General features: G+C 43.5%; 1 protein-coding gene across 1 annotated transcript in view; it reads right to left on the bottom strand.

The window, feature by feature from the left end:
* Window positions 1-5699: 5699 nt before the first annotated feature.
* GRWD1 (glutamate rich WD repeat containing 1) overlaps window positions 5700-20354 on the bottom strand; it is a 61946-nt gene continuing 47291 nt past the window's right edge. The window contains exons 4-7 of the mRNA XM_069200680.1: window positions 14035-14248; window positions 13063-13205; window positions 12412-12609; window positions 5700-6710 (exon numbers count right to left, since the gene is read on the bottom strand). Coding sequence (XP_069056781.1) covers window positions 6387-6710; window positions 12412-12609; window positions 13063-13205; window positions 14035-14248 — 879 coding nt within the window. The 3' untranslated portion in view covers window positions 5700-6386. The remainder of the gene's footprint in view (window positions 6711-12411; window positions 12610-13062; window positions 13206-14034; window positions 14249-20354) is intronic.

Raw genomic sequence — 20354 nt, 5'->3', positions numbered from 1 at the left:
CTGTACTTACCTCCCCCAGGAACTGTAGAATTTTGCAGTGTCCACTTTTAAAATAGCTTATTGCCATTTTATGCCAAACTGTGTACATTACTGTTTTGATTCAAATTCCTATCTATACCTATGCAAAGTATCTTGCATTGAATGTACTTACCTGCAATTTGAATCTTGTGGTTCTAAAATAAATTAAGAAAATAATATTTTTCTATATAAAAACCAATTGGCCTGGAGTTAAGTCATTGAGTGTGTGTTCTCATTTATTGCCTGTGTGTGTACATCAAATGCTTAACACTACCCTCTGATAAGCCTAACTGCTCAACCACACTACCACAAATAGAGCAATAGTATTATCTATCATTGCCTCTGTCAAGACTCTTGGGGAATCCCTGGACTCTGGGCACACTCTCTTATTTTTGAGATAGTATATACAGAGCCAGTTTCCTACAGTGACCATACAAAATTGGCAGGTCTTTACAGGCTGCCACTGCACTAGGTGTAAATGGTTGGAAGTGATTGCTGGCTATGCTTTTTGCAAGCACATTAGGTAGCATATAACCACCCCCAGAGTCATTTTTAGGGGGTCTATACGTTTACTTATGCAATATGGAGCAAATAATTTCCACTCGCAGGCATCCCAAGTGCATGTGGAGGGTTTACGTGCTTCACACAGGATCTGCATACAATCCTCTGTATGTTCGAGGTAGCCAGACTCCTAAAACCTCAGAGTTGTGCTGTAAAATTTTTATAACTTAAGCCATCATCCCAAAGAACCTCATAGCCGTTCTCATGATGAGAGGGCATCCCGTCGGAAAAAGAGGTAGCAGCTTCTGAAACGTCATTACCCTTTTCTTTATTGGAGTAGGCTTTCCTTTGGACCCCATTTAGAACAGAGCCCAAAAAGACTTGAGCCTGCTAAGACTGATGGTGGGACTTCTTGGCATTGATGGCTAATATTAACCAGTGAAGCAAACACGCCAGTGTTTAAGTGTGTACTGGGGACCGTGCTTTGTTGCTGCTCTATCAGCCAGTTTTTTTTTTTTTTTTTTTTAGGTACGACAAGACATGAATGACATTTCTAGTCAGCTGTACAACCACCACCGGTAGACATTCTGTAAACAGTCTTGGAGCTGTGGTGACCCTGAATTGTAGAAAATGGAACTGGTAATGTTGTCCACTAACCAAAAAGCATAGGTAGAAATAGTAAACATATATGAGGATGTGAAAGCAGGCATCCTTGAAGTTGAATTCTCCCCTCTTAAGTGCAATAGGATGACAGCCTGCTGACTGGTCACGTGGAAGTGGTCTGACAGGATGTTGTGGTTGAACAGCCTGAAGTGTAGGAGGAAACATGGGATTCTGTCCTTTTTGGAGATCAAGAAGTACTGGCACCAGCTCAATGGTACCTTTGGTAAGAAGCAACTGCACTTCCTCTTTCAGCAGCCCCAGATTGTTGTGGACAAAGTGACGAGGTATAATGTTTGGTGGCATAGTGTGAAACTCCAGGCAGTAACCCTACTATACCACCAACAGCACCCAATTATTTGAAATGTTTCCCTCCTATTGGTCAAGGATAATCCTCAGTCTGCCCCCAGGAGGTGTGCGATTGGGAGTTATCAGGGGGAGGCGCCACTGCTAGAGTAACCTATCCCCTTGTATCTATCATTTCAATGGCATCCATCCCTGCCACAGGACTTGGGATCTTCAGTGTCCTAAAAGGAATTTTGCCTGCTGGCATCACTGTCTTTGGGGAGACCTAGATATTGTTGCACTTTTTTGGCTTGCTGCTTCTAAAACGCAAAGCTAGCTGTTTAGCCCTGCAGAGCAAACATGGCCTTTGCTGTGTGGTTTTTATTTGCTCAGGCATAGTATCAACTTGGGGGCCGAACAGATGCTCACTGTCAAAGAAAACACTGAGCAGGTGTTGCTGTGCTTCTGGTCTGAAGCCAGATAAGAATACTAGTGTTCATTTCTCTTGAGATAATACAATCTAACATACATCTAATATTGGCACTGGAAATTATCTTTCCCTTTTGGGTAGATAGCTGGCTTCAGAGAAGATTTAAAATGCCAGACAGCTGGGTCAGTATCCCAGGGACAAGTCGGCATGTATGAGTGGTGTTGCTTGACACCGCTCGCGAAAGGCTTGCTCAAAGCGGAGTGAGCCTCTCAGTTGTCGGCATCTAGAGATGGACCTGAAGGTCAGTCTGCTTTGGGTGAGGCTATAGGCTTGATCCAGACTCTTTTGGGAGGAATGCTTGATTACTCCCTGAAAGCTCTTTGAAGGCCAAACCAACTGGGGTTGCCCTCAAACCAGTGAGGTGAAATTGGTCTGGCATTTATCTCCAGGACCTGGATGCTGTCATGCCTCAATCTCCTCCTCCTTGAGGTGGTTCTCAGAGATTGGAGGATAGCACATCTGGGTTATGTGTTTCTTGTGCCAGCTCTAGGCTTGAAGGGCCCACTTCCTTTCTCTCAGCACCAAAGACATCCTCTGGGCTGAACATGTCTAAAGTGTCAGACACTATGGGCCTGATTACAACTTTGGAGGACGGTGTTAAACCGTCCCAAAAGTGACGGATATACCACCTACCGTATTACGAGTTCCATAGGATATAATGGACTCGTAATACGGTAGGTGGTATATCCGCCACTTTTGGGACGGTTTAACACCTTCCTCCAAAGTTGTAATCAGGCCCTATATTATGTGATATGTCTAGACTGCTCCGATCGATATTAAAGGGTCTTCTCACGCCAAAAGGGTTTGCAAGCAGAGCAGTCTTGTTTTACTCCGGTAACAGATACAGGTTGCATACCCTATGCTGGTAACACCAGGTGAATTTATTTTTGAAGTTAAGGCACAATTGGAAGGGTGTTTTCTCTCCAACATCCCTTCCCGTAAGACATTCTCCAAATACAATCTGAATTTTCAGGGCCATCGATGCCAGTCTCTGTTGAAAGTCCTTGGTCAAGCCACTGAAGTGTGTCTGTGGTGGTGCATTGAAGCTGTTCAATACCTGTAATGGTGGCCTCGACACTCGGCACTGAAGAATCTGTTGGTTATTAAAGTTGTCCACATCGTTGGGGTTGAAGTCCAGAAGGCTGGCACTGAAGATTCCGGCGAAGAAACGTTGTCAGTCCCGGAGATAGATCTCTATCGTCCGAGCCCAATGGTAGAAAAATACAATCTGTGATGAAGTCTTTGTCCTAGTGCATTGTGGGTCGAGGGTGAAGTCGAAACAGGCATTAAATCTTTAAAATTATAAAGTCTGTAAATGTCCGCACTCAACACTAGATAGCAGGACTATGCATAGCAGGTTTATTTACAGCCGCACATGCTACAAACTGTGGCCCATATTTATACTTTGTTTGTGCCGCTTTTTGACGCAAAAACGGTGCAAACTTACAAAATACCATGTGTATTTAGACTGCGCCTCAGAGAGCTTTACTTTAGAAAAGTTAAAAACGGATGCAGGAGTTGAAATGGACTAGCAGGGGAGAACATTTAATCGTCATGTCTCGCAATGATGGGTTCAAGACTCCGACCCTGTGTGTGGGCTTTGGGAGTAAGCAGTGTTATAAGTCGTGCATGTATAGTAGCGCTTCAATGGGTTTATCACGTTTCCAGCAATCATTGCCAAAGTCGATTTTGAAATTACCTTCGGTGGTGTTATTTGGAAGCATGAATCTTGCGATGTGTCGGCTCACATCATACACAAACTCTCTTGTACTGCGAGTGATAGCAATTTGCCTGATCACAAAGCCCCCACCACATGAGAACTGCACACGCGCCAAGACAAGTTGAATGTTCCTTACCGGCAGAGTAACAAACATACATAACTCGCAAAAGCACTGGATGGCTACTTTTTGGGATTTCTCTTTAAACCAGCTGGAATAAAATCCCCACACCTACAGTTTTATTGATTTTTGTTAGGCTACTGAGTTTTTAGTAAAAGAAGTTCCTTACTAAAGTCCTCAGGCACAGTGCAAATGCTTCTCTATTTAAGAGGATGCATGTTTATATATCCATAGACACGCACAATGCGTGTGCACGTATGTACACGCAAACGTCATGATCGAGTGGCTAAAGTGTGATGTAGGAATACCAGACCAGTCCACGCAAGCATTTGGAAAGACATTTGGCACACTGTGTGCAAGCATCACAGCAGTAACCGGGTTAACGTAAACATGAGAGAAAAAGAGTACACATACTCCGTGATCTCTCCACTGGCCCAGAGTAACAAATACTCATTTTCAGAGTATAAAGCACAATACACAAGCCTTCTGTTGAACGAGAAGCTGGTTCTCTATTACACCATGACTGAAAAATACACTTCGATCCAGTCGCACCTCCAGATTTCTTAATGAGAGATTTAAACAGACTAAAAATGTAGGCGTATCCCACAGGGTATAGACCCTTGGCTCGGGGATAATTGTAGCGACCACAACCAACTCACTTAATCATCAGGAAAGTCATGTCTTTTTGCATCTTCTTATCAAAACACACCACACATCAGGGTCCATATGCACTTTTAATTCCACTCCTATTCCATGGAGTATGCCTTACCTCCCCCAGGCAATTCTGGGGACTTACATAACTGAGTTACTGCAACACACCAGCTGCTAATATTCGTTTGTGTGCTGAAGATCATTAGGTTAAACAGCTGTTCATCCAGAGCTGGAACTGCCCAGTCTCCACAAAAGACCCACAGAACCCCACTATAGTGAACCCCCATATCCTGCTGTGACCTTAATATATCCTACACTACTAAGAGAAGAGTGGTTGTGTACAATGTTCGCACCTCTTATCTATGCACGTATTACAGTTGAAAATAGCATTGTCATTATTTTACTGTTGGTAGTACAAAGGGTGTCCAACTGGTGAGCATCCAGCCACAAAGAATGCAAACAGTATCATATGAAAAACATATGAAGCTATGTAAGTTCGGTGAATCGCTCGCTATGCGTTGACAGGCTTATCATGGTTGTGTCTACCTTCCTTTATACTCACCCGATGGCTATTTACGGGTGTTAAGATTCGCTTCAACAAGCTGTATTGGTACATCAGAACTTTTTTCTTCGACACGCTTGAAATTTGGTACCATTTTGCTTTGCCTTGAAAAACTCATGTTGATGAAACGTGTTGGCTGTTTTTCCTTTGGATATATGATGGACATTATCATGGCTTTCTTTCCTTGTGATGTATGATGGATACTGCCATTTGGAACACTTTTGGGTGAACAATAACCGTGTCTACACACCATTTTTCGAATTGGAATCATCATTGACGTACATGACACCATATTGGATGTACCTGATGTGCCCTGGTGTTTATTTTTGATATCCTACACTACTCCTGGGTATTCTTATACTGGAAGAGCTCTTTCATGGCAACAGATTTCTCAGCTGCAGCAACTATTTATATACTAAGATCGAGACTTCATAAATCTACTAATGTTCCTTTCTAATATCATTGCAGTACTGGAACACTCTGCCAATTCAACTAACTGAGAGCCTACCAGGTTTAAGGTTCTTAGAGCTGCAGTACACCATTATAGCCCAGCGCAGTGACTTTGTACTGTTCCATCACCGTTTCACTGTTTTAGACTGCTAATCCAGTATTTGTAACACGTATACTTGCATGTCCACCTTTTCAAACTGACATTTCTGAAACTCTGGGCAAGACAAAATTATCTACAAATGTGTAAATTCAATTCATTTTAATTTCTTTTTTACTTCCAACTTCAGGATTCATGAAAATATAACAAGCCATGTGCATCTATGTCCTAGAGCAGACTGCAGAGCACAGCAGATCCAAACAAGACCATCCCTGGAAGCCTGCACCAATATGGCGTACATGGTCACAATCTGCAGGGAAGTGTAAGGGGTATCTCTTTATACAACTAATCTGGTATGTACTACAACCAGAAAATTCCAATGTACCGAGGGACTTTTCTGCAAATAAGCCTGTCCACACTCACAATATAAGCCATGCTAATGCCGGCTTGGAGATGAAACTGCCTAAACAAAATGCCCCAAACTCCCAATTATGTTCCTGTGCTATCAATAGCAGGATGACTGTGCATTTCTTGAAATAAGGATAAACCATTATAAAATAAATTAGGGCACTTTGGAAAAAAAAAAAAAAAAAAAGACGCTTTGTGGTGTCCCCCCTCAATGCAATGGCTGGCAAAACAAAATTATTGTACTCAAATTCTCAGACATAACAATATTCGGATCCATGCAGACAGTGGATCTGCTGGATACACATAATGTGTCATGGAATTCAAGTCAGATTACAAAAATAATGTTTGGGTTATCCAAATTTTACTGTTCACTAAAACCATATGACACTGCTCCGAATTCCAAAGTCATCAATTCTTGAAGTCCTCTCACACACTGATGGTTCTGAAAACATTAAACCCCGACAGTGCAGTACTGATGATCACACCGGGGCACTGTGGATGCCAGTGCAGCTCCTTGATGTCCTTCTCGCCCTGATGCACGAATAGCAGCTGAGGGGGGATGCTGGCCAGTGTGGGGTCCTCCGTGTCTCCCTCGCCTTCTTTTTCCTGGTCCCGCTCAACCGCCAGGTCCCACTGTGTGATCTGATTGTCAGCCCCTGCAGCTGCCAGCACACTGCCATCTGTAGGATGCCACTCCACTGAAGTGATGGGCGCTGTATGCTGCTTGAATGTAGCAACACTGGCACCTTTCTGCAAAAACAAAATTCCATAGGAAAGCAGTTAGCCACAATTAAGTACTAACCTTCTTTTTGAATAACGTAAAATGTTGTACTAAGAATCACAGTACACATAGGAGCATCATTCATAAAATAAAACACTTCCAAGGCCCGATCTGTGATTGTTCCCCACTGTGTCACAATATTCCACTGATGAACATATCGTTAATTGCAATATCTTTAGATCATATATGGCAGTAGATGTGACTTTCTAATGGTTCCAAGGTTTGAACTGGAGACCATAGTCCGATATTAGTATTTTCAGGGCTGTGCATTCAGTAGAGTGAGTGTATGTTGTAATCTTGCATTAACATAAGCCTGTTGTTTATGGAACTTTCCTCTGTGATCTATTCTTGGAGCTTTGCTGACATCACTCAGAACCATGAAATGTAATGGAATGAGTGGCACAGTAGACTGGAGGGGAAGCTGCAAGCAGGCTGTGATGTTGGGTGGATGCAAGAAAGAAGGGGTGAACAAGAAATTGTTTCTTTTGAATAAATGCATGTATAATTTAACCCAACTGAAGATCTAACAATTATAGACGAGTATGGGGAGCAGCACGACAAAGATTTCCAACTTTAAAAAAACGATCTGGAAACAAAATGGATAAAAAAAAAGCTTTAGGAATATTGCTTGTGCAAATTATTCTACAGTTGGCGATCTAGAAGGTTAAATGCAAACATAAAAATATGCAACTGTTTACACATGGCGGGGAAAGTACCAGGAGAAAAGTCGACTTAACACAAGAAGGGGTAAGATAAAGATAGAACATCAGAATGAGCAATACAGGGAAGATAAAGATCGAGGGAGAGCTGTGGCACCCTCTACATCAAGAAAAAGATTTTTCGATAAAGAGCCAAAGAGAAAAAACAGAAGTAAAAGAAACAGAAGGAAGAACATTATCATCAGAAATGAATTCACTATTCAAGAGGTGGCACTATATGCATGTTTTGAAACCACTGATCAAATCCTTAGCGCCATTTCTCAGACAATTTAAAGAACTTCAGATTTCCAGAAGACAAATGAATAATATTTAATTTTCATGTGCCATCTTTATAAACATCCATCCTCCATTATGAGTACAAGGAGAGCGCTGATTAGCTTTTGTTACAATAGAACAACAGTAAGGTGCCCATTTCCCCTAATGAGTAAAATTTGTTCCAGAGTTTATCAAATCTATTACTTACTGCTGACCGGGTAAGTGTTGGCTTCCAACACAGTCCAAACATATGCAAGGACATTCATGCATAAGGTTGAATGTGAACACATCATGCATAACTCTCAATGGACCGATATTTATTAGTCATTTCAATAACAGCAGAAGACAAGAAATGTATTACCGACATCTACGTTAGACCCACAGATAGACATACCCATTAATTTAAACAAGCATTTGCAATGCAATGGGTCTTGCGTTTGCTGTAGAGTTAGAGCTATTAGTGTTGTAAACTCCTAACCAGACTTTTCCTGCCATACAAGTTGAAAGTTAAAAGTAATAGTTTCACATAAGCGCCACGGCATCAGCATGAAGCGGCACACAAAAGGAAAAGGAAGTTTGCTCACAGTCAAACGTATCGGCAAGATAGCAATTAGCCATGTAACAGGGGCGATGTCCAAGGCGGTAACTAAACCGCCACCAGGAGGGACAAACGTAAAGCATTTACCAACGAAAAGAAAGGAGTTTTGAAGGGCAGGCCCATGAAAGACTGATAGTGATGGGCGTGGGGTGGGCATGGTCAAAAGCCCAGATACATAACAACACGTCGCACTGCTATGCTCAACCTAAAAAAAGGACTTCTAGCCAAATGTTACAAGGTTATTTCACATCGGCAGTCATTACAGACTGCCTTATCGGATTTAATCAATCAGTTCAAGAAAGGAAGGTATGAGGAAAAACTCTTGCCTAATTATAAAGAGACCCAGGACGAGGTGAGGATGCATATTTGTGGCCAATGCAGAGTGAACATACAGAAATACTGTAAGAATGTCGATGGTCTTGCATAATAATTTTACATCTTTTCTGTATTTTCAGCAAAATAGTTTTACTGGGTCACAACAATTATGTATTGACTAGTGATTTTATACATCAGGAAGAAAATTTTCCTTACTTTTAAATAATTATACCAAGGAAAGATTAATTAACCACTATTTCACTCCCTTTCTTCTTGTTGTGACACGTCTGATGAAAATATCCTGCTAAATGAGAAGAACTCCAAAATGGATCGATGATGATATGAGAAAGCCTATACAGGGAGTGCAGAATTATTAGGCAAATGAGTATTTTGACCACATCATCCTCTTTATGCATGTTGTCTTACTCCAAGCTGTATAGGCTCGAAAGCCTACTACCAATTAAGCATATTAGGTGATGTGCATCTCTGTAATGAGAAGGGGTGTGGTCTAATGACATCAACACCCTATATCAGGTGTGCATAATTATTAGGCAACTTCCTTTCCTTTGGCAAAATGGGTCAAAAGAAGGACTTGACAGGCTCAGAAAAGTCAAAAATAGTGAGATATCTTGCAGAGGGATGCAGCATTCTTAAAATTGCAAAGCTTCTGAAGCGTGATCATCGAACAATCAAGCGTTTCATTCAAAATAGTCAACAGGGTCGCAAGAAGCGTGTGGAAAAACCAAGGCGCAAAATAACTGCCCATGAACTGAGAAAAGTCAAGCGTGCAGCTGCCACGATGCCACTTGCCACCAGTTTGGCCATATTTCAGAGCTGCAACATCACTGGAGTGCCCAAAAGCACAAGGTGTGCAATACTCAGAGACATGGCCAAGGTAAGAAAGGCTGAAAGACGACCACCACTGAACAAGACACACAAGCTGAAACGTCAAGACTGGGCCAAGAAATATCTCAAGACTGATTTTTCTAAGGTTTTATGGACTGATGAAATGAGAGTGAGTCTTGATGGGCCACATGGATGGGCCCGTGGCTGGATTGGTAAAGGGCAGAGAGCTCCAGTCCGACTCAGACGCCAGCAAGGTGGAGGTGGAGTACTGGTTTGGGCTGGTATCATCAAAGATGAGCTTGTGGGGCCTTTTCGGGTTGAGGATGGAGTCAAGCTCAACTCCCAGTCCTACTGCCAGTTCCTGGAAGACACCTTCTTCAAGCAGTGGTACAGGAAGAAGTCTGCATCCTTCAAGAAAAACATGATTTTCATGCAGGACAATGCTCCATCACACGCGTCCAAGTACTCCACAGCGTGGCTGGCAAGAAAGGGTATAAAAGAAGGAAATCTAATGACATGGCCTCCTTGTTCACCTGATCTGAACCCCATTGAGAACCTGTGGTCCATCATCAAATGTGATATTTACAAGGAGGGAAAACAGTACACCTCTCTGAACAGTGTCTGGGAGGCTGTGGTTGCTGCTGCACGCAATGTTGATGGTGAACAGATCAAAACACTGACAGAATCCATGGATGGCAGGCTTTTGAGTGTCCTTGCAAAGAAAGGTGGCTATATTGGTCACTGATTTGTTTTTGTTTTGTTTTTGAATGTCAGAAATGTATATTTGTGAATGTTGAGATGTTATATTGGTTTCACTGGTAATGATAAATAATTGAAATGGGTATATATTTTTTTTTGTTAAGTTGCCTAATAATTATGCACAGTGATAGTCACCTGCACACACAGATATCCCCCTAACATAGCTAAAACTAAAAACAAACTAAAAACTACTTCCAAAAATATTCAGTTTTGATATTAATGAGTTTTTTGGGTTCATTGAGAACATGGTTGTTGTTCAATAATAAAATTAATCCTCAAAAATACAACTTGCCTAATAATTCTGCACTCCCTGTATTCATGATAACAAAAAAATGTTCTGTTCTCACAGAAAAAAATACGAAATGCTTTGTCAAACCGGCAATGGACGCTTAAAAATTGGAAAATGTAATTTATTCTTTTACCCCAAAATTCAATAAAGAAAGATTGAAAGAAGGAATCTCTGCGGCTCTTGTACTACTACTTAACAGCAAATGTAGCTGTAAGACTGAAAGTTATATCCCAAATGGTGCTCTGCATGGCAGTCAGGAGACTGAGGAAGAGGGTGTTGTAAACTTCGAACTTAACACACATGACAGTCATATGTCGAGTTGCCTCTCTGCAGGATGATTTGCAGTGGATGGAGGGGGAACTGGTTGGTGAGGCCGGCGGGGGATTAGGTCTTTTGGGACTGGCCCTAACACAGTCATTTATGGTTCTGTTCTCTATACAGTATGGGAAAAGCACACCAGATAAAATACTGATCCCTTCATTAATTCAAGTTGTGGATAGGCTTCATAACTCAAGTTCCAAAAACACAAGTCCAAATGTGTCAAGTAACCTGCTTAAGGAACCCAACAGTTGGGCGAACCAGTTATGGAAGAACAACAATTTTTATTTAATTCTTGTAACATCAAATATACAACCCAGCCAACATATGATTCGTCCCATAGGGAACGGGACTTCTTCGGGTAATTAAGTGGTAAGAAAAAAAAAATCTAGTTTTGTTGTTTATTCTAACATCTGCTTGAACTGTTTTAAGTACGTAACCTCTTGTATACCTTGTAAAGTGCTATTCTCCTTTAGTTTCTGTAGCAGACAATCCTAAGTATAAAGAAGAAACACCCCCTCATCACAATAATGTAGCAAGGCATCATAGTACCGTACAGATATCGGTCTTCTAGACCATCAAGAACCACAGATAAATAAGAAAGGAGGGCACTTGGAATTTGGAACGACATTAAGAGCGGCAGTGCAGGTTACAACCCTTCTACTGTTTATAGTTTTATGGTTCCGTTATCAGTGGTTTTTGATAATCTGGAAGACAGGTATTTGTATAAGTGATATACTATGCGCCCTTCCCTGTGAGGTAAGCGAGTGCAAATTAGTGCAGTTTTAATGTGGTTTTAGAGCTTGTTCTTTTTAAGGATGTCTGTTCCTAACTTAGGATCTCATGGGTTGAGGTCCTGAGCACGACTAACTGTTCCTTTGATTTGGACATGAATGGATCTGTGCTCAGTCATCTTTTTATGTGTTTATTTTTAGAGCTCTTGATCACTGTCCCAATCCTTTGTAGCGTAAAACTTGGTGCTGCTGCTTTTCAATAGTGTCACTCTCACTTATCATTGGACCCTATATATGACCGTCCTAGAGTTTCCCCCATTTTACCCCCATCTCCAATGAACACGATTCCGGGTCGTTTTCTAGCTCGGTAGGGCCACAAGGATCATGCTATTCTGCAGCTGCAGTGTTTTCTGCACAATTATAGATTTCCTGCACCATTATAGATTTCCGGCATTTGCTACAAAGTTTGAAGCACAATTTGCAAAATTGGCAAATGCATTAAAAATTGCATTTGTAGTTAAAATAGATACAAGTGATACTGTCAGAGAATGTATTGTATAATCTGCATTTCTGGAATATAATTAAGAAAAACTTTCTGTATTCGTTGGTTCTTCATACCGCATAATTCTAGCAGTTCCGGACAATGGTAAAGCTGTGCAGAGCAGTTTAGGGACTGTCATTATGATGATGAATCCGTATTTAAAAAATAACCATTCATAATTTAACTGCAATATTGTTTTTTATATTTTCATACCACTGCATTTTGTATACATGATACAAATGAAGTAAAATGAAAAGGTCTAATGCCAGACCTCATGAGTTAACCTGTCACCTAACCTGAAATTGACGCAAGTCCCAGATCTTCAGTACGCCATCATCTCCACCACTGACTATGAATGGCTCATTGCGGTTCCAGCTGATCACGTTCACGTCACTAGTGTGGGCCTGGCTTGCTGTCAACATACAGGCCTTGCTGGGAGCTGCACGAATATCCCAGATCCGGATGGAGGAGTCCACAGAGCACGAAGCAAAGACCTGTGGGAGGGGAAATAGATGGCAAGCTAAAAAAGCCAGGAACAAAAAGAGGGCAACTCACTACTTGTGGAAAAACCAACAGATGGCGTGAGGACAAAGTATGAACTATTTTGCCATAAGAGAATACAATGTAAGGCCAGGAGGAGGGAGGAACTGTAAGCTTATGACCCAAATGTGTATAACAAAGCTGGAAATGCAAATGTGGGAGGAAAAGGGGCGACCTTAGACTACAACATAACAGATGTGTTGGTATAAATTAGGGATTTTACAGCTAAATAAGCAGCAGACAATCAAGGGCCTTTTGATGCGTTTTTGAAGTTCATGGGCTCACTTACTAGGGCAGCATTTGCAAGTTTGTTTTAATGAGACTATGTATGGAGCTAATCTTCAAAGGTGTTTCTTCCTGCTTTACCAGAAGCCCGACCATCCCATTTAACATGAATACTCTCTTACTGTGGCTTCTGTGGGTGACCACTGCAAATCCTCCACAGACTTGGTGTGGGCTGTAAAGGGACGCTGATCCACATGCCATGACCCTCCTTCCTTTGGGTTCCAGAGATGGATGTTTTTGTTGCAGTCTCCTGTCAGCAGTCGACCTGAGAAAGGGAGCAGCAAACATTTCAGAGTTTGAGAAAAATCAATATTTTTACCTTTTGGCTTTTCAACCAAGACTCCAAAAAATAGAGGCACTTTATTAACTGTCAAAGCAGCCACAACCCAGCAGTAGGTTTGAAGAATCATCAAGACCGAGGACGACAACATATATATTAAGGATATATTACATTTCTCGTTTTAGACACAACGCTGAAAAGTGAGGGTTTGCAAAGTGCCCCAATCCTGGTCAGACACAGATGTAGAGAAATGGGGAGTATTTCAATTTAGCTATTTGATAGAATATTAACAATTAAGTGTTTTTCAAGAACATTTATACTGTAGTAGGAATATCTCAAACATGAGCGGCTACACATATATTTTGAGTGTGATCTGATTAAACCTAGAATACAAAACTAGCATGTAATAAGAAGAAGCAGGTAACCTGTAATTGAGACCATGCACGATGACATTCTATACAACAGATAAAAAACATTTCACTTAAAGGCATAGATATACAAAGTGATTTGGCTAAAGCCACACATTCTTTGGTTAACTGGCGAGGCTAGAAGTGAAACAGAGATCCCCAGGTTTCCAAGTCAGAAATGTAAGCATCAGACCACATCTAGTACATATGACCAGGTATTTAACTAGTCATACAGTTTGGGTAAATGGGAATGCCAGGTTTATTGTAAAGGTGTCTTAGTTTTGGACAACCAACTTAAGTACCATGCTGCTGTGCTGCCTTGATGATGACAGTGTACCTAGTCGATATAAATCAGGCAATAGTTTGAAATCTCGTTCAACAACCACCTTACATTATATTCAGCTTACCTTCGACCATAGTGGACCAATCCAATGCAAAGCCTTCAGTCATGTGTCCAGCAAAAGAGAAGACTGGCTTTATTTTGGCCTGCTCCTCTCGCAGAAATGTGCTCATTGCTTGAGAGTCTGAAACTGCCCACAGCTGCTTCTGCAGATCATAGATCTCCACCTGGCCTTTCTCCGACCAAACAGCTGCTACTTGGGAGCTACCGAGAGAGGACACCTGACCACGGACAAAACAAAGGTAAACAACATATATTGAGGTTAGAAATGCCTACTTCAAACTATAAGCTATTAACTCTACAGTCACAAGTTCCAGGATAATATATATTCTTATAAAAGCATAAATTCACACTCCCAATTAAGCACTGGAGTACCTTTTATGTTAGTTTTCTAGCCTACACTATTCTTCGTTTTCAATATTGTTTTTGCTCTGCTGACCAGGTGGTTTATTGCATTGTTTCGCAGGTCGACTATCACAATCTTTCATATCTATGCTGGCTCTCATATGGTGATCATATTCAATTTCACTTTACACATGTTTTAGAAATGCTGTCAGCAGTGGACATTTTTATTTTATTTACCAGACTGTTATGTTGAATAACACACATAAGGCAGCAGTAGATTTGAAGAGTTTATTTTAATTCGGTCAGCACCCGTGTTCTCAGCAGCCGCTCCAGGCTTAGACAGCAAAGCCAACTGTCTAATCATAGAGCTCCCACTGCACACCAACCAACAGATAAAACAAAATAAAACTTTCCACAGTATAAACATTCTACAGTAATACATTTTAACATTACACAACATATCTTCCCCCTTCACCATCCAAAAATCAACAGCTCAAACACAAAAACCAAAAAGCGTTTGCAATGCAATGGGTCTCGCATTTGCTAGAGTTAGAGCCTTAGCGTGGTAAATCCCCAACTGGACTTTTCTTGCCACATAAATTGAAAATAAAAAGTAAAACAGTTGGCATAAGCAAAGTGATTTAAAGCACCACAGGCCGCCATGAGCACAAAGGACACACACAAACGGAATTCTTTTTCGTTCGCAGTCAAACTCATAGGCAAACATGCAATTATCCATGTAACAGAGTTGATGGCCAAGGCGGTAACAGAACTGCCCCAAGGAGGGACAAACGTAAATCATTTACCAGTGATAACAAAGGATTTTCGAAAGGCAAGCCCAGGAACTAGAGATACTAATGGGCGTATGGTGGGTGTGGTAAAAAGCCCACAGATAGATTACAACAGGCCAGAGCACTTGCGCGCTCGACCTAAAAACTAAAATAACATAAAAACATTTCATACTCATTCAAATATTTAGGTTTACTAACATACCTCCTGGGCCTATAAACAGTTTCATGGTGGGCCTCTCCTAAAGCAGGGGCCTCTCATCAATAATTTCAACATCAGTATCAGCGGTGATTAGCTTATCAGCATCACCCTTTTGTACATTTGTCTCTACATGTTGTTCCATACCAATTTGTACATTAGTTCCTCCACCTAGTACCATACGTTGTGCACAATCCTCACCTCTGGGCATCAGACTTATATTTATCACCACCATCATCTCCCTGCCACTTGTGAATCCATCAAAGTTGAATCATTGCCCAGCAACAACTGCCCCATGCCGACTCTTAAGGCCAACTTAATTTCCATTAGTAACTCTGGCAACATATCTCTTGTTCCACCATTTCCTATTTCCCATCTTAATCGAGTGTCTGGAAACACACACCAACCACCTAAGTAACAGTATAGTATTTTGATCCTATATTTCCTTTACCTGGAGGCCTCCTCACGGACTCTCTCCACACACAAAATGGCACATCTTTCACTTGAGGGTATTATATCTCATTTTACTTGCGGCCCAAGAGCACTGTACTCGCGCAGACTATACAAGGCAGTAGTTAGATGTTTCACGTTCAAAGTTTTAAAAAATTCAACCATACAATGCAACACAAATTGTACTCCATTATCTGTGACAAAACACAGGAATTCCCTAATTTTCGAATAATTCTTTTAAAAGTGTAATCACATTTTCTGTGTTTGGGTCTCTCAAAAACTTCTATGTAACCCATTCAGAGTGATAATTTGCACAATCAGGACATATCTCTTCCCTTCACACTGACTCCCCCAATAGGTCCAATAAAATCCATTAATCAGTACTTGTAAAGTGCGGCTTATCACCAGAGAGGGTAAACCATGTGCTTCTTTCAGATATCAGTTGAAGTGCCAGGTCTTGTGCCATTTTCTGAAGGGGGTCAGTGAGGGTGCGGTGGGGAGCGAGTTCTAGACTGGCAGAGAAATGGGAGAAGGATCATTCTCCAGAGCGGCAGAGGCATATGCAAGGTATCTGTGCGAGGGTGTGGTGTGCACAGCAGAGGTTCAAGCGAGGTCAGTGGAAGTGCAGGAGGTGGATCCTTGGTCATGGAGGGCTTCGTAGGCGTGGGTTAGGAGTTTGAACTGGCATCGCTTCTAGATCGGGAGCCAGTGGAGACCCTTCAGGTGCTGGGTGATGCACGTTCTTTTGAGCAGGTTCATCATCAGTCTGGTGGTTGCGTTCTGGATCGTCTTGAGTCTTTGCACAAGTTCGGTGGAGATGCCTATATAGAGTGCGTTGCTGCAGTCCAGTCAGCTTGTGATGAGGGCCTGTGTCATTGTATACCTTGTGTTGAGAGGGAGCAACATGAAGACTTTGCGGAGCATGTGGAGACTGTGGAAGTACGCTGAGGAGGCAGTGTTGATCTGTCGTTTCATGGAGAGTTCGCTGTCAAGTATGATGTCGAGGCTGCAGGTGTAACCTCTGGGCGTGGTGGTGGGTTAGAGTTCAGACTGCCACCAGAAGTCGTTCTAGAGGGTCGTGACTGTCGAATATCAGAACTTCAGTTTTGTCCGTGTTGAGCTTCAGGCAGTTGTCCCTCGTCCAGGCAGATATGTTCTTCATACAGATGTGGAAGTTGGTCTTCGTCAGGGTGGGATCGGTTGAGAGCGAGAGGACAAGTTGCATATTGTCAGCTTAGGAGATAATGCTGACGATATCTAAAAGTGGTCATGTAGATGTTATAGAAGGTTGGGCTGAAGGATGAGCCTTGGGGGATGACGCCGATGTTGTGCTTGGCTTGCAAGGTGACTTGAGAGAGGCAGACTTTCTGGGTACACCCTGTGAGAAAGGATGCAATTCATCTGAGCATGTCGTCTGTGATTCCAATCTGGTGTAGTCTGTTGATGTGACGGGTGGGAAACTGTGTTGAAGGCTGTGGAGAGTTTGAGTAGGATCATGGTGCTTGATTCTTCCCTGCCTAATATGGGCGGATGTTGTCTGTTCCTACGATCAGAGCTGTCTCAGTGCTGTGGTTGGCTCTGAAGTCTGACTGGAATGAGTCCAGTAGGTTGTTTCTCTCCAGGTGATGGCCTTCCCCAGGACTTTGGTGTGGAACAGGAGCAGGGAGATATGGTGGTAGTTCTGGAGCTTGTTGGGGGTCTGCCGAGGGTTTCTTGAGGAGGGGTATGACCTCCGCGTGTTCCTAGGCTTCGGGAATGGTGGCTGTAGTTAGTGAGGTGTTGAGGATGGTGGTGAACTGGCAGCTGATCTCGTCTCTTCTGAGGTTGAAGAGCCGGTGGAGGCAGTGGCTGGTTGGTGCTCCTGTTTGGCGGACTTCATTAGTGCGGCAGTGTTTGCCGTGCTGAGTTGTTCCCATGTGGTGAGCGGGTGGTCGGCAGTGGCGGATGGTGGGACGTTGCTGAGATTAGAGGGGTTGGGGGACTGAAATTTCTATAGATGGGTTCTATCTTGTTTAAGTGGTTGGCAAGGACATCACAAAGTTCCTGTGAGGAGGGGGATAGAGTTTTCAGCGGCCAACAGGTAGGTGAACTCAAACTTAGGGGTGATGAATACGGGATGGTGCCACTGAGGTTAGTTCATGGTCCTGGTGGTCTGTATGCAAAGGTGCCTCTGATGATGATGATCGTGTCGTCGGTGTGGAGCTGGAAGTTCATGTGTTCCATGACTGACGTGGTTTCATCATTGGTGATGGTGCAGGTGATCGACTGAGTATGATGGCGATGCCGCCTCTGGGTCTTTTGGTGCGGCTGCCTTTTGGCTTTTCAACCAAGTGTTTAATTTTGTAACCGGTGTTTGTTGCTGTGGCGTTATCAAGGGCCGACGCAGGGGCGAGCCAGGTCTCTGCTGAAGGTTAGGTCAGAAGCGAGGGAGACAATGATGTTCCAGACCATGGTTGCATGTCTGCAGAGCGATCTGGCATTGATCAGGAGGCAGCGGAGTTGTTCCGGGGAGGTCTCAGTCGGTGGGGTTGTTGAGGCTTTGGGGATAGCAATGATGGTTGGTACTGGGTTGGAGGAGTACCAGCAGCGGTTGTAGGTGAATGGTCCGGTTGTGGTGTGTGGCGATGCGGGGCAGCAGTTGTTGCGTCAGGGACACAGGGCATGGAAGTCTGCAGAGGAGAATCTGTAGCAGTGCGAAGGTAGTTCAATAAGTAGCTCTGGGAAGAGGGAGGGGCTGGGAAGGAGGCAGAAGGGAAAAACAGCAGGAGCAGAAAAAACCCCCAAAAACCAGTGCAATAAAGCAATGACAGCACAAAGGGGCACTACAACCGGGAAGTAGACAAAGTCCAAGAAGCGCACAAAAAGGGGCAACAGTAACCAGCAAGCAAACAGAAGTTCAATCAGCACACAAGCACAAATGAGGGCACAAATAATTAGATACCAGGTGTAAGGAAATGGCTCCCTGTTGCAGTTACCCCCCACTTTTTGCCTGATACTGATGCTGACTTGACTGAGAAGTGTGCTGGGACCCTGCTAACCAGGCCCCAGCACCAGTGTTCTTTCACCTAAAATGTACCATTGTCTCCACAATTGGCACAACCCTGGCACCCAGGTAAGTCCCTTGTAACTGGTACCCCTGGTACCAAAGGCCCCGATGCCAGGGAAGGTCTCTAAGGGCTGCAGCATGTCTTATGCCACCCTAGGGACCCCTCACTCAGCACAGACACACTGCTTGCCAGCTTGTGTGTGCTGGTGGGGAGAAAATGACTAAGTCGACATGGCACTCCCCTCAGGGTGCCATGCCAACCTCACACTGCCTGTGGCATAGGTAAGTCACCCCTCTAGCAGGCATTACAGCCCTAAGGCAGGGTGCACTATACCACAGGTGAGGGCATAGGTGCATGAGCACTATGCCCCTACAGTGTCTAAACAAAACCTTAGCCATTGTAAGTGCAGGGTAGCCATAAGAGTATATGGCCTGGGAGTCTGTCAAAAACGAACTCCACAGCTCCATAATGGCTACACTGAATACTGGGAAGTTTGGTATCAAACTTCTCAGAATAATAAACCCACACTGAAGCCAGTGTTGGATTTATTAAAAAATGCACACAGAGGGCATCTTAGAGATGCCCCCTGTATTTTACCCAATTGTTCAGTGCAGGACTGACTTGTCTGTGCCAGCCTGCTGCTGAGAGACAAGTTTCTGACCCCATGTTGTGAGGACCTTTGTGCTCTCTGAGGACTGAAACAAAAGCCTGCTCTGGGTGGAGGTGCTTCACACCTCCCCCCTGCAGGAATTGTAACACCTAGCAGTGAGCCTCAAAGGCTCAGGCTTCGTGTTACAATGCCCCAGGGCACTCCAGCTAGTGGAGATGCCCGCCCCCCCTGGACACAGCCCCCACTTTTGGCGGCAAGTCCAGGAGAGATAATGAGAAAAACAAGGAGGAGTCACTGGCCAGTCAGGACAGCCCCTAAGGTGTCCTGAGCTGAGCTGACTCTGACTTTTAGAAATCCTCCATCTTGAAGATGGAGGATTCCCCCAATAGGAATAGGGATGTGCCCCCCTCCCCTCAGGGAGAAGGCACAAAGAGGGTGTAGCTACCCCCAAGGATAGTAGCCATTGGCTACTGCCCTCCCAGACCTAAACACCCCCCTAAATTCTGTATTTAGGGGCTCCCCTGAACCTAGGAACTTAGATTCCTGCAACCTAAGAAGAAGAGGACTGCTGAGCTGAAAAACCCTGCAGAGAAGACGGAGACACCAACTGCTTTGGCCCCAGCTATACCGGCCTGTCTCCCCACTTCTAAAGACACTGCTCCAGCGACGCTTTCCCCAGGACCAGCGACCTCTGAATCCTCAGAGGACTGCCCTGCTCTAGAAGGACCAAGAAACTCCCGAGGACAGCGGCTCTGTTCACCCAAGACTGCAACTTTGTTTCCAAGGAAGCAACTTCAAGACAACTGCGTTTCCCGCCGGAAGCGTGAGACTTGCTATTCTGCACCCGACGCCCCCGGCTCGACTTGTGGAGAAACAACACTTCAGGGA

Source organism: Pleurodeles waltl, chromosome 7 (genome assembly GCF_031143425.1).
Source record: "Pleurodeles waltl isolate 20211129_DDA chromosome 7, aPleWal1.hap1.20221129, whole genome shotgun sequence".
Taxonomy (NCBI): domain Eukaryota; kingdom Metazoa; phylum Chordata; class Amphibia; order Caudata; family Salamandridae; genus Pleurodeles; species Pleurodeles waltl.
The sequence above is the reverse complement of the archived record's forward strand: the minus strand, read 5'-3'. Positions and strand labels throughout refer to the sequence as shown.